This window comes from Ceratina calcarata, unplaced genomic scaffold (assembly GCF_001652005.2).
Source record: "Ceratina calcarata isolate Rehan_Ccalc_2016 unplaced genomic scaffold, ASM165200v1 scaffold78.2, whole genome shotgun sequence".
Classification (NCBI taxonomy): Eukaryota; Metazoa; Arthropoda; class Insecta; order Hymenoptera; family Apidae; genus Ceratina; species Ceratina calcarata.
In genome coordinates, this window is record NW_017179105.1 from 2,607,123 (window position 1) to 2,620,662 (window position 13,540).

General features: G+C 42.7%; 1 protein-coding gene and 2 long non-coding RNA genes across 9 annotated transcripts in view; 1 reads left to right on the forward strand and 2 right to left on the reverse strand.

The window, feature by feature from the left end:
• cyc (basic helix-loop-helix ARNT-like protein cyc) overlaps nucleotides 1–1,646 on the reverse strand; it is a 22,996-nt gene extending 21,350 nt beyond the window's left edge. For 4 of the 6 annotated variants that reach the window (XR_003389853.1, XM_026818191.1, XM_026818192.1 and 1 more), the window contains exon 1: nucleotides 623–892. Coding sequence is in view for 4 of the 6 variants with exons in the window: in XM_026818191.1 (XP_026673992.1) it covers nucleotides 623–662 (40 nt within the window). In the remaining 2 variants the exon portion in view is untranslated. Of the gene's footprint in view, nucleotides 1–622; nucleotides 893–928 lie in introns of those variants that run through there. The other 2 variants (XM_026818193.1, XM_018034068.2) reach the window with 2 other exon arrangements.
• Nucleotides 1,647–2,624: 978 nt separating this feature from the next.
• On the forward strand, nucleotides 2,625–3,395 carry LOC113465019 (uncharacterized). Its single transcript, XR_003389858.1, has 2 exons — nucleotides 2,625–2,915; nucleotides 2,998–3,395. It is a non-coding gene; the product is annotated as an uncharacterized LOC113465019 (long non-coding RNA).
• Nucleotides 3,396–3,499: 104 nt separating this feature from the next.
• On the reverse strand, nucleotides 3,500–13,052 carry LOC113465017 (uncharacterized). Of its 2 annotated transcripts, none has more exons than XR_003389855.1 (3): nucleotides 12,853–13,052; nucleotides 4,507–4,566; nucleotides 3,500–4,134 (listed from the first exon to the last, which is right to left on the reverse strand). It is a non-coding gene; the product is annotated as an uncharacterized LOC113465017 (long non-coding RNA). The 2 variants fall into 2 exon arrangements; XR_003389856.1 differs by lacking the exon at nucleotides 3,500–4,134 and adding an exon at nucleotides 4,141–4,230.
• Nucleotides 13,053–13,540: the final 488 nt, after the last annotated feature.

A 13,540-nucleotide genomic window follows, 5' to 3' on the forward strand; every position in this document is an offset into this window, starting at 1 on the left:
AAGGTACATAAACTTTTGGGATTGACTGTATAGCCAGTACATCTTTAAGAAGCTTTGGACATTGAAAAATATGATCACTCGTTAATTGTAGCAATAAATGTTATCTATTAAAATTGCTGCAAAGATAGTTAATCTGATTATTGTTAAGATAGACGTCTCTGAATCGTAAACAAAACTACTCTTATTCATTAATACGAACGCATGGCGAGGAGTCCGTGCGTTACGTCGTGATTGCATTCAATTCACCTTGAGAGGTCCATAAAAAGGGTGCTGCTGGTGATATCTGGACCATAATAGTCCCTGATAAGATGATAATGTCGATCGTATCAGACCAGAAGAGAACAATCGAAGAACGTTACGGTAATTATCGAAGTAAATTAAACGGCAAAGAGAATAGAATAATAGTTCGTATCAACGAACGAGGATTGAAGTATTACTGACATTTAATCAAGAATACACGAGAAGTCGATTGCGTCGAAAGTGGACGATTATCACGACGTTTTTGAAGACGGAACGATCATCGTCACGAGACGTTACATATGCCAGCTGATAAGTGTTCGAATGATGAAGGTGTACGATTAGAATCGTAGGTGATCGTTAATGAAGAAAATAGGGGAGGTACCTTTGACGCGCGACGTGGGATTCCGGAGGCACGAGATCATAGTATCCTAAAAGAACGGAGCATGTATTCACTGACACACGTCATTGCACCAAACATTTCCAACGACACCACAGCAAATAATAATCGCACTCGGTATAAGAAGAGGCCAGGAAGGATAGATCGAAGAAACGACAGAAACGTCGTTTCGACGCATCGGGACGTAGAAATAATTCCTCGTTTCGCGTCTGGACACACCGTGACACAGTCGTTCGCGCGTTGCAACCACGTTGACGGCGCGAGGCCCGTCGGGACGGGCATCGAGCTTACCGAGAAGCGCGTACATCCACGTCGTCGCCGACGACGAGGAAGCGGCGGCATCCTCGAGGAGCGCAGAAGGCCTCTCGCCTTCCCTCCTCTCGGTCGATGCCCTCGTGCTTCGAGGGTGCCTCTTCGACGACGACGAGGTCGTGCCGCGCTCGCCGATCCAACGAGCTCGGTACCGCGCGAGTTTTGTCCTCGGACGAAGGACCACGTGGCTCGACCGGAAGAGCAGCGGGAGTTCGCCGGCCACCGACTTCCGGTGATACGGTCGTCGCAACCGATGCGTGTTCACCACACCGCGGCGTGTAGAAACCACGTACGACGACGACGACGACGACGTCGTCGGCAACCTTCGCGATCGTGCCGCTACTACTAACCACTACTGTTAACCACGAAGTGGTGTTGTGTCGCGTACCGTGGTGGTGGTTTCTCGTAGAAGAGGTGGAAACGGCGGGGGGCGAAGCGAGTTCGAACTCACGCGCACTCTTCGCCCGTGACGGCCAACGAACACTGAGCGCGGGTGGCGGTAGTAGGTGGTGGTTGTTGGAGGTGGTGATCCAGCCGGAGGTGGAAGTGGAACGACGCCGATGGCGATGGTGGATCTTGGCCACGGTGCAGATCACCACGGTATGACCACGTGCTCTTCCTTCGGCTTTGGCCCACCGGCATAGGTGGGGGAGAGACACTCGAATTATGCCGCGTCGCTCGTTCTTATTACTGACACACTACGTTTTCGAAAACTCGACACAGTTCCTGTCGGCGGACAAACTGAATACCGTCGGAACGTCACGAGACGGATCGCTGCTCCTCTTCAGTCGTCTTTCGCCGGAAGAGACTTGGTGCGTCGCGTCATCGAGGGAACGTCGTCGTTGATCGATTCGTAATTGTGACCGTAAAAAAATGTAGAATATCGTGGCTTGTCACCAGTTTCAATGTCGAGGACGAGTTCCTGGGAGCGACTATCTTCTGATTCACACGATTCTGTCTTTATCGGCAAAGTGTTGCGTTTTATCAATGATGTTTATCTGAAGTAGCGCGGGAAGATACATTTAATCTCGTTAGGATGACATCAACGATAATCTTGTTTCAAGGATCCGAGTTTACAAGAGTACTCTGCGCAGAATCATTGCCTCGTCGTCAAGATATAAATTTAGTTTCGTTAAAAAGACGATGTAGTAGCTGTCTGACTCGTATCGAGAAATCTCGACCCGATGTCCATTGACACAGCTGATCGCAGTGAAAAAACGTAATAATTGTTTGCATCCTGGAAACGATTCCGTCATCCAAACAGCTCGAGAACTGCGTATTACGCGACATGTTGAAAAGTGACATCGATATCTTGTAATTTGTCTTATCTCTGATACGATGCTAATTGTCTCGAATAGGTGATTAAAAGAACACGACTTCCTACACGTTCGCAAGCTTAGTAAATACATGTTTCACCCCATTCTGACATAAATTCAATCGAACAAATATACTCGTATAATAAGATAAATAAAAAACTGGTGTAGGCAGAGTATCGAGAATTTGAATGAAACGAGTGAACAATGGAAGTCTCGTCCCTCGAGTTTCTTTCCCTTGTACGCAAGGGGTCATTGAAAAAATCGAGGGTTACTCCCTCGCAGGGGATGAATTTAAGACGAAACGGTGTTGGACGACTAGGAATCGAACGAGCGTGAAAACGATATAAATAATTGCAGCGAACATCGTTCGAATAATTATACTAGAAGAAATTTTAAAAAGTCTACGTTCGCTGTTCGTCTACGACGTTTATCATAATATTTGCGAGCTGGCATTATCACCGTTGAATCGTGAACTTTCAAGAGTTTCTATCGCGATATCTACCAAGGGAAGCCAATGAAACGAGCATTGTTCAGGTCAAAAGCTAATACGAGCATTCCCGTCTTGCGTATGCAGAATTCAATAAAAAGTAAAAGATATCGTTGTTCATAACAAACGAGGCCGTGAGGAAGGGACACGTTCTCATCGAAACGTAATGCGAAATATTATATATTTCGCTATTATTTCTGATTCTGTCTTCTACTTTTTTTCATTTAAATAGTGATTTTCTGTAGATACAATGAAGCCACGGAATGACGTTTGCAGACTCGTTGTACGAGTCCTCGAACAAGAGGAACTCGGAAGAAACTGGGGAGGTAGATGTTTTATGAGAAAAGTTTCTTTCATGTTGTAAGAATCGTGGTACATCATTCTTCGTCGCATGCATACGCGCAGTCGTGCAACGTGAATTCGTTCGAAGATAATTCTTTCATTATTTATGAACGATTACGTCATCGTATTAACGATATGATTAGCGCCGTTTCCCCAAGATATTTTGATGTATTTTCGACGCACCACGTCAAGGGACGACCGCCTAGGAAATCTGTTGATCCGCGATCAGCGCATCGAGACTTCGTGCACTGTATTAATTAACGTTAATTACCTGAATTAAACGCGATCTGTTTGTAACGTAGCGGTAATTGTCGTCATCGATGCATCGTCCCTCGTCCCACTGTTATCATCCCCCAATTTGCGATCGGCATCGAACGTTTGAAGTGACCACAGAGACGTTTCCCGATCCCTTCTCTAAATCGGCCCGTGCGTACTCGTTAGCGTGATTTTTCCGTAACCGGAGATCAGCCTGCTCGATTAATTTACGCTGATTTCGCACTCTCTCTTTCCCTCCCTCTCTCTCTCTCTCTCTCTCACTCGCTTTTTTCCTGCCGCACGCTTATCCAATTATTAGAAACGACGCGAGCTCTCGGATCCCTCAACCTTTGTTAACGGGCGTAAATTTTTGGAACGGGACACACATATCGCTATTGAATATAGGTAATCCTCAAATGCGACGAGTAAAAATTGCCCCCTTTTTCTTTCTTCTCTTTTGATTTATTTCGTCGATACGTTGAATACAACAAAAAATTACCAGTGAATGAAACAACTATTGACTCGTAATTTTAAAGCGCTTCATGTATTATTTCTGCACGTTTCTATGAACGCATCCACTACTGATAGCTAACAACAGACTCTTCTCGATAGTATTATTTTCATTTGAAGATTAATGTTTTTTGTACATGTATTATTCATTCGTCTATCGGACCTTCTTCGGTTTCAACGTATAGGTATCAATTATTTTCTCAGATTCCTGAGTGACCAGGGATTCCTCGATTCTGTTCGTCGGGTTGATTGGTAAGATAACACTGGTCAACCTTCTGTAACAGTATCCCGGAAAACGCTCGTGAAAGCATATTCTTTCTACCCTTGATTATTCCCATGTAACGAGCCACGATTCGCGTCACCTTCCTTTTCTGTTATGTTAATTCGAATGTTGTAATATTCATTGTCTTTAAAATACTTCGAGTGGATTATACTCGCATGAGAAAACTATTTATACATTCAACAATACAGCCATGAAAAATATCAGACTTGCATTTGCTTGAATCCAAATGAAAAGAATAATCGTTTAAAATAAATATCGCACGAGACAAAATAGTCTATTTCTGGTATCATAAACGTAGTCCTCAGTTTTTTTGGAAAAAATTGTTTATTAAATCATAAATGATAGAAAATTGTGGAGTACGTACCCTCAAATCTGCCTCGAGCAGTTCCACACGTCTCTTCATCTGGCTGCATGGCCCAATGATCTGCAATCACAGTACAAAGTACCGTGTCACTTAGAATCCATTATAAAGATTTCAGGAGTAAAGTAATATTACTTGATGTTCTTTTAAAATTGTCCTTTGAATCTGTCGATCTGCAAAAATTTGATACTCGTCTCACGAAAACAAATACTTATTCGTGTCGGTTGCCGGAGTCGCGCGAACAGAAACTATGTGTCGAGCAGCGATTAAAATTGCAAAGAAAGGATATACCATGAGAACGGCTCGGCTTACGTTTATACTTCTTCATGTATAAATAGTATGAATAAGAAATCTAATTGGAACGGATCTCGTTAATGTCAGATAGAACAATTCTAAGGCAAATGAATTTCGAGCGAGTTCACGAGACACCTGGAGCTCGGAGACAAATCAATGGATCTCTCTTCTTTCGGTTATTGTACGTTTTTATAATTGGCCCGATAACTCATTAATTAAGCATCGAGATCGTTGACTCGGAGAAGAAATGCGGCCCTCCTCAAACGCGCGAACCGTTAAATCGAGACAGGGAAATAAATTACATCATTTACGAACGTTCGTACGTATATTGGAAATAAATATCGTCGAGTCCACTAAATAACTCATACTCGGTGTTGCTCAACAATTAATAGAGGCAGTACGTCAAAATTTACCGCGTACCAAGAATTTCACAGTTCGTTCAGGCATGAAAATGATTATCAATTGCTATATCTTTTAACATAACAGCGTTTCCTCAGACGTGATCTAATAGTCGATCTTAGCCACGATAGGACATACATAAAAGTCGAACTTCCCTGTTATAACACGATGGTTGTTGATTATAGAAACGGAAATGTGCAACACCCACGTGTTTAATTAAGATTCCGAGGTAAAAACCTTTCCAAACATCTAATGCGTTACTCCTGGCAAGAAGTTAATACATAAAACAATAAATCGTCCTCCCGTCTAAACTCTGAAAGGGTTCAGATATTTAATATTTCTGGATGGTTGAGAAACTTGTTGCCAGGGGTGGTGAATCTATCGGAACGATATTCCGCTGATCATGGTGCACATTTTCGTGCTGCTGAATTCCAGTTACATAAGCGCACCGACAACAGTACAACAATTTAACCACGTGATTACATAAACGTCATCAAGCCTGCGCCTGACAGATTATGTCTTGCCGACGACATCCCCTATCGCCGCATCGGCCAGTTATAAAAACGGCCCATTCGTCGGCTAAACAACGGCGATATAGAGAATCGGAGGAGGCAGGTGGAGCAGAGGACGCGGGTTTAACCCTGGGCCAAGTAGATATTTCAGTTCTTCGTACACTTTTATTAAAATACCTGCATGTAAATTAATTTCTAGAAGTAGATCATCCGTTGGTTGATCATGCGAGAGCGTGTTAAAAATATCTTTGATTAATCGGAGGAAACGATGAAATGAAATTGACGCTGCGCCAATTGTAGGGAATTGAATGGACAGAAGACCGAATCACTATATTATATTTACGATAGGATTACGCTTGTATAGGCACACAAGAGTGTCAGGTGGCAATGAAGGGTCGTTAGAATCTTTTCACTTAACACGGTACCCCGTCCGCTTTCAACATCTGTATCCTCGAGTTTCCGAACCTATTATGGCATTCATAAGCCAGATACGACAATGTGCGAACCCCGATATTGTTATTATGACAGTATTAATATATTCCTAACTTCTTCTTGGCGAGTGATCTATAAATGGCCGAGTGAAAGTACATTTTTCGATTAAAGACTGTGCGAACACGACCTTTCTGAGGATCCAATATAATATATTATACCGCGATTCTAAACGAGTGTTCAATTATTTCTAGTCATATATCAAACGATTATTATAAAATACGAGTGTTTTAAGCCGGCTCTTCTTTAATCGTAAACTTTAGTACCCGAGGAAACAGGTTTTTGTGTTTCGTCATTGCTGCGATCGATGAAGGAACAGATTCCATCGCGAGAGGTACATACAAAAATCTAATAACGCCTCGTATGTACGTACGTACGTATCTACGCGTACATAATATAATGTAACGTAATCAACAGAGCCGATCAACCTGTTACGCGTACAGACTGTGCGTATTTCCATGATATAATATGTTCAATCTATTTGGCTATTATAAAATCATCGTAACTTCTGTATACGATCGCTCGCGCGATTCGCATTAACTCGATTACGTAATGAATTATCCGATGCGCTACGATAACGATCGTACCTTTCGAATTTTCTACCGAGTAGAGATAGAGGGTGAAACGGGTCTTCGTTTCAGAGGTGTCGGTTCGTATAAGAGTTCGACGGGAACATTGAAGGATTTGATAGGCGTTTCGATCGTAATCGTTAGCGAGGCATTATCGGGAAGAAGGCTCGTTCCCGAGTAATTATTATCGTAGGGAACGGTTGTTGCGTAAGCTATGCGCATTTCAATCGACCGATCGAATTCACCGGCCGATGTTCGGCGATGACCGGTCGGCGAGAGTGTACATTCGCCCGAGCCAGTAGTAGCTCGCTTCAAAGGTCTGTCCGCTCGTGCAGATCGCGCGACCGCTTTATTGAAACGACGCGACGACGCTAGGCGAGGCGCGCGGCGAGAATCTTCCTCGATAAAGAACAACTGGATCGTATTTACGATACGGCAATGTCAAGGCGACCTTACCCTATTTCCTTATCAATGCTGTATTACGTAATGAACTGCTGGAAGCACGGTGCACCGATAGTGCGACTCGTTTTCAGTGTCCCCTATGTGCTTGACCTGTGACGTAAAACTTGGCCAGGAACTGACTCCAGCGCACGCAAGGCCGTCGTTTTAAATATTTGCGGCAATTGGACTTCGTTTATCTCGCCGGCAACCTTTTTACACGCACACGGCCCGATCGCCTTTACGATCAACGATTTCTATTCGCTCGCTGAAAGACAAGCATATCGTAGACCAGTGGTGGGCAAAGTACGGCCCGCGGGCCAACTCCGGCCCGCGAAATTATTTAATCCGGCCCGCCGAGGGCCCATCGACATGGATAGTATATGGCCCGCTATAATTACGTTTTCACGGTCGAGAAGTATAAAGTGCATTTTTTCTATAATTCTGGCCCTCCTCTAGAATTTCTTAAACTTTGTGGCCCCCCATTAAAAAAGTTTGCCCATCACTGTCGTAGACCAACGTCTGGCAGAAGACGTCATGGGAAGAGTTATACATATTTCCTAGTAACTGGTGTTAAAGCTGCAACGTTTGGTTTGTGCTTGATGAATATCGGTCAACGGTGCGAAAGTAAGAATTCAGAGGAAACGTTGCCTGCAGGTTATATCTGATATCCAACGGGGCACACGGGGAAAGTGAAGCTGGCAGTGAATGCAACACGCGTCTCGGCGCGGCTCGGTCAATGGTTTCGGAATTGAATTTGATGTTCCGCGCGCCGGGACGCGAATAATTATTATCGGGCATAAAACAACGTTATAAACCAACTGGACTCGCACGCCTCCTGGTGCAATCACCGACCGGTATTATGTACCCTTACGGGAGAAATGTTATTTGCATTTGAAACGCTTTGACCTTTTCGAATCCACCGTGCAAACCACGGTTTCTGATTAGCCGCCGGCGATCTTGACTGGGTCACACTACTCGCAGCTCGGAACGTGAGGTCGTAGGTCGAACTGTTGCAAAAATTCGAAATTCTATAAACAGTTTCTCGTCTCGATGAAATTCGAAAATGTTCGATTCGTCTAAATTTGTTTCAAGGAAAATCAAGTTCCCGGAAGAATCGGATCGTTCACGATTGTGTAATGACGATACGCTCTTAGGCAATACAGTAGGATTAATATAACATTCTTTCCGTTTCCACTTATCGATGCGTGAATAAAAAGTATTAGGAAAAAAGCACGCGTGCATCCGTACTGTAAACTGAGATTAATTATGTACGTGAGAATGCGAATGGATATAAGTCACATTCGTCTCGTTTCGAGGAATTTAAAACGAGAGTTCGATCGACTTTTGATATCTGTTCAAGACGAGGTATTTGACCGTCCATGAAACGTGAAGAAATACTCGAGTCTATATTGTAAACGGCAATCCTTCGTGTGACAAACCCTTTTCGAACTTGCAGTGTGGCTTACACGATTCTTGAAACTGTGCACGCATCGATTCAACAAAAAGGGAAAGAGATCAGAGCTCGACGGTGATTCAAACTGATTGGTGAATAATCTCTGAAATAGAAGCGCGTGCGAAATTAGGTCACTCACACTTTCCATGAAAATGCGTCTACTGTCGTTCAGTGCGATCTAAGTAGGAAAAAGGTCGAGAGGTCTGATACGTATCTGCAAATAACAAGACTACGATGCAGAGACCAATCGAAACGTTGGACATATTTATCCTTGGTAACAGATATAAATTCTAAATAATTGTTACGTGTCAGTTGTTTTTTTAAAAGTCTTGATAAAATGTTTATTCACGATGGTTTGCGTATATTAAATGATTCAAGAATAAGCCGGTTTAATTGGTCCAACGCTATTAGCTCGACCAGAGCCGGGAACCGAGCGGGAGTCGTGTTATGAAGTAAAAGATTATGTTTCCGGTATAATGACTGGAAACAATTATGCAATATTCGCTTAGCGTCTACTCGAGAACAAATATCGCGATGTCAGTCATAACATTTGACCATCTAAGAGGCGACCGCAAAAGAAAAAACATATTTACTGGTTGATGCAAATCTACAGAGAGTGTATGAATATTCAGGCTATTAGAATTGTACAAACGTTTAATTTTCAAAGTCAAGATTACAAACGCGTCATAATGATCACGGGATTTTTTTCAATGAGATTTCTGTTAAGGTCCAATGCGATATCGGGAAAGCCTACAATTAGACGACTCTTTTATCGCGCGGAGTATCACCTCAGGGGCAGATTACTAATTCAAGGTTTAACGAGGAAGCCATCGTCTATGCTGCAGCCTAGCAAGTGTAATCGATGATGATTCACTTTTTCCCCCTGATTTGTGCATGACCGATATTACGTTACGTAAATACTTGAACGATCCGTAGATCGTTCCGTGATCAACGGTCAAAAAAAAAAGAGACCGTAATTGTCCGAAGCGCATTAGAAGAATCATTGAAATAAGACGTAATAATACGTAGACATATTTGTAGGAACGGGATTCGGTTTTCCGGTGAACGAACGATTTTCTCGGTGAATCAATTAAAATTGCAAATGACAAAGTGTCCCGCATCCTGTTTTGAATTTCGCAAGGATAAGGGAAATGCCTTTCCCGAAGCGGAAACAAGTTCACGCGTATTCGAGCCAGGAGGGAGGGTAGTCCACGGTGGGAAAATGACCGCGCCATACTCGAGAATGAGGTAATGCGCACCGCAAAACACGCAAGATCTATTACGTAACGTTTAAAGTGTATACGAAGCATTGGTGACCGGGCAACTATACATTTATTAACGAGCGATCGTGACTAACAGTTTCCGCTCGCCTCGTAATTTTCACCTGATCGCCGAGAATTCTCCGGCCAAAACTTTTCCCGTAGGAAAATCAGAGTGGTAGGAATCGTCGCGTCAAGGAGGATCTAATCGCCTCGGATCTTTCCGCGATCCATTAATCTGCCGTAATTCAATGAACGGATGACGAAGAAGAAAATTATGGCTCATACATATCGTGCAAACGACAGCTGCTTCTTAGTATCATGAAATCACTTTTAAACTTTTCGAAGAAAAGTGTCTTTTGTGATTCTCATTATATAAAAGAAATCTCCGTTTGGCAATTTGAAAAATGTGTAAATAAATAATAAAATAAACGTGACAAATTCGGAGGGGCACGATTTTAGTGGCAAGAATTTATGCACATCAAGTAGAGCGGAATAGATAAGACAAGGATACAAGTCGATAAGACAAGGATCCCTGACAAGAGATAGAAGTCGCCTGCCTATGACAAGCGTGACGGGCGTATTTACGATTACGTTTAGGTGCACGGGCGTGCCTACACGTTTCTTGGGAAGAGAGGTCAGTAGTTTAGTACGTCTAGTAAATACAACAAAGGCGAGTCACGTACGGTAGTGAACTGCCGCCAGTTCCTACTTTCTCTTTAACTTCGTTGTTAATGAACGAGCCGCGGCGGCTTTAAAAGCGAAAATCGGTTTATCTGTAGGGAACCAGTGCCGGGAATGAGTCTTCGTTTTTTACATATAAATTGTATAGCTAGTCGATGTATGACGATTCCGGAAGAATGGTAATAACGCTAATTATTCGTGCGACGGGCTATTAGTGATAGTAAACAGCTGTGAGAAGGTCAATGCGAAATTTTAACGAACGTAATACAACCAATGAATAAAAGACGATAGTCGCAATAAATAAATTGCCAATTTGACGTATTTTTAGAAAACTTCAAAGCGCACGTAATTATTATTGAAAGGTGAAATAAATCATTTTTTCAATCGATGTCACGAATGGAAATCGATAAAGTACATATATACAATCAATCGCGTTATTCAAACAGTAATTAAAGAATGATCGACGATTAATTCGTTTCAAGTTCGTCGAGGCATTGACTCGGCGGCGACCGATTGATATAATCGGCAAGTTGAAACGCGATCGATTTGCATCTGCGATCTCCCCGAGCCAAATTGGATGGGTGAAAGAACTGCGGCGGATGGTGTCGCAATATACGCGGTGTGCGCCACTCGTAGACGATGATATAACGTTGTGTCGTCGCTTATCATCGACGCGTGCACGAAAACACATGCACCGCGGTATCGTGTTTTTGCTCTCACGTACGACCGCGGCCGGCGTGAACTATTCGTTACGCATGCACTCCGCATCATGGTCGGTCAACCTAGCTTAACCTTCTATTACGTACGCTCACTTACACATGGCCGGCTGCGAGCACATGTAAGAATCCATGCACGTTACGCAGTTGGCGGTGTGTAGACGAGACGGCCTGCAGATGTGCTTAGTGATATAACAAGGTTTCGCGTACGTACGCGTGTGCGCTTGCGTTATACAATACTTGAAAATACGGATATATGTATATATATATATATATATATATATATATTATACATACATATATACATATGCAAACGTAAATAGTTATCGCTATCTGCATGGAAGTTATCTTACCATTGGATAGCGCATTATTGTATGCCAACATACGTATTACCAATAAATTTGCATTCTATTTTGTCTAACGCTTCGAGTGATTAATGCAACGTAATGGACTTCTTCTCCTAGCGAGCGCGGGTCTATCAATTATTTATAAGGGATTTATATTATATATTGTTAATTATAGCGAACAAGAAGATCGGTAAATGCGTGTAAATTACATCGCGCTTGCTAGTAAACTAGATCGTCGTGGTACGTTCTATCTTTACGACTTCAATTGTATATAAACGAATGTTTAACCGCGAGTTAAGTACAATAACGCTGCCTTTCAGGAATTGATCTTTATCGTTAATAATACCTAATGGACCGTTCACTCGCGTAGCTCCTTAAGTACTGACATAAGGTGCGAATTCAGTTTTTAAACTGTCTCGCGTTCAGCTTCGACCGTACGTCAATTGTACGTACGTACGATCTTGATTTCAATCGTTTAGATTAAATCAACTGTGAGCAACGTTCGGGGTACAGCGAGACAAGAGAAAATCAATACGATCGATAAGTTAAGATTGATTTAGACGACGCAACGAGGCATTCTTCGCCTCTTGTGTTTTTCGTTGATGAAATGTCTTTATTTAAATAGGAAATGCTTTAACGTGTACGCGATACGTTGGGACTGACGCTGGCAGAAAATGCAAGATCGTGAAAAATGAGACATCGCGGTGTACGATAGTCGAGAATCGGGTTAAACCCGCGAACGCGTGAACGAAAAAGCAGAAAATAAATTTTTCAAATATATATCGGCACAGCTAATGCGTGACATTTTTTTTACATAGCGTCACGGTTTTGTTTGTTAAACGATTCGTTGTTAACGCACGTACTTCCTTGGACGAGGCAGAAAACGCGCCGAAATTCTCTCCACGTTGCACTGATCGCGTTATCGCTGTCGATAGCCAACTAATCAATGCATTTGCATGTCCTACTTCCTGAATCTATCATAGACTCGGTGTTGCTGGAAACTTATGTACAAGATCGTATGACGGACACGATAACGCAGGCTATACAACTGATTGTTATTGTTTTCGAACGTTTAACATTTCGCGAGCAAAGTGTATCGTGAATTTGGTCATCGCCGTGGTATTACACGTGCGACGAGCAAACGTCCGATAATGAGCGAGTGACACTTACGCAGGGTGACACTCACCTTTTATTTACTGGCGAGAAATCATCACCGCTTCGACACTCTTTCACCGATCCTGACACTCGATTCTTTTCACGTAACGAGAAATAAAAACGAACGGAGGCGAAAGACTAGTTTCCGAGGAACGCGCGCAAGCACTACGTGAACACTAACTCTTCATAGATTGCCGCCTGGCCGACAGAACGACAGAATTTCGGAACGCTTTAAAAAATCGCGCTACCTGAGATGGCGACACCTTCCGAAGGAAGCTACGATGGATCTCGGATCGATAAACTACGCGCGGAAAAGGAGCCGCGCGATTGGCGGAAGGAACTTTCGAACTTGACCAATCGCGTTACGATTCGTATCGGTCGATGTTCAGTAGACTGTTAATAATTACGTTGTTAGTTCAAATCGGGCAAAGAGTGTGGAGATAAGGTACGTTTTTCGTTGTTTTACATTGTTTAATATTGAGTTTTGGAAGTACTGGTATTCGTTGAGTCGCGATTGAGTTGAGCAGTGTTATACGCAAACAGAAGACAGTGTAAAAAGAATCGTGCAAAAATCATTCCGTAGAATAACGTTACGCTTTAAACTTTCCAATACGAAATAATAACGTGAAATTTCGTTTCCAAGCACTGATATTACGCTTAAAGTGTACTATTTATGCAGTTTGATAAGTAGTCTAAACATACATATCGGAGTTATGTGT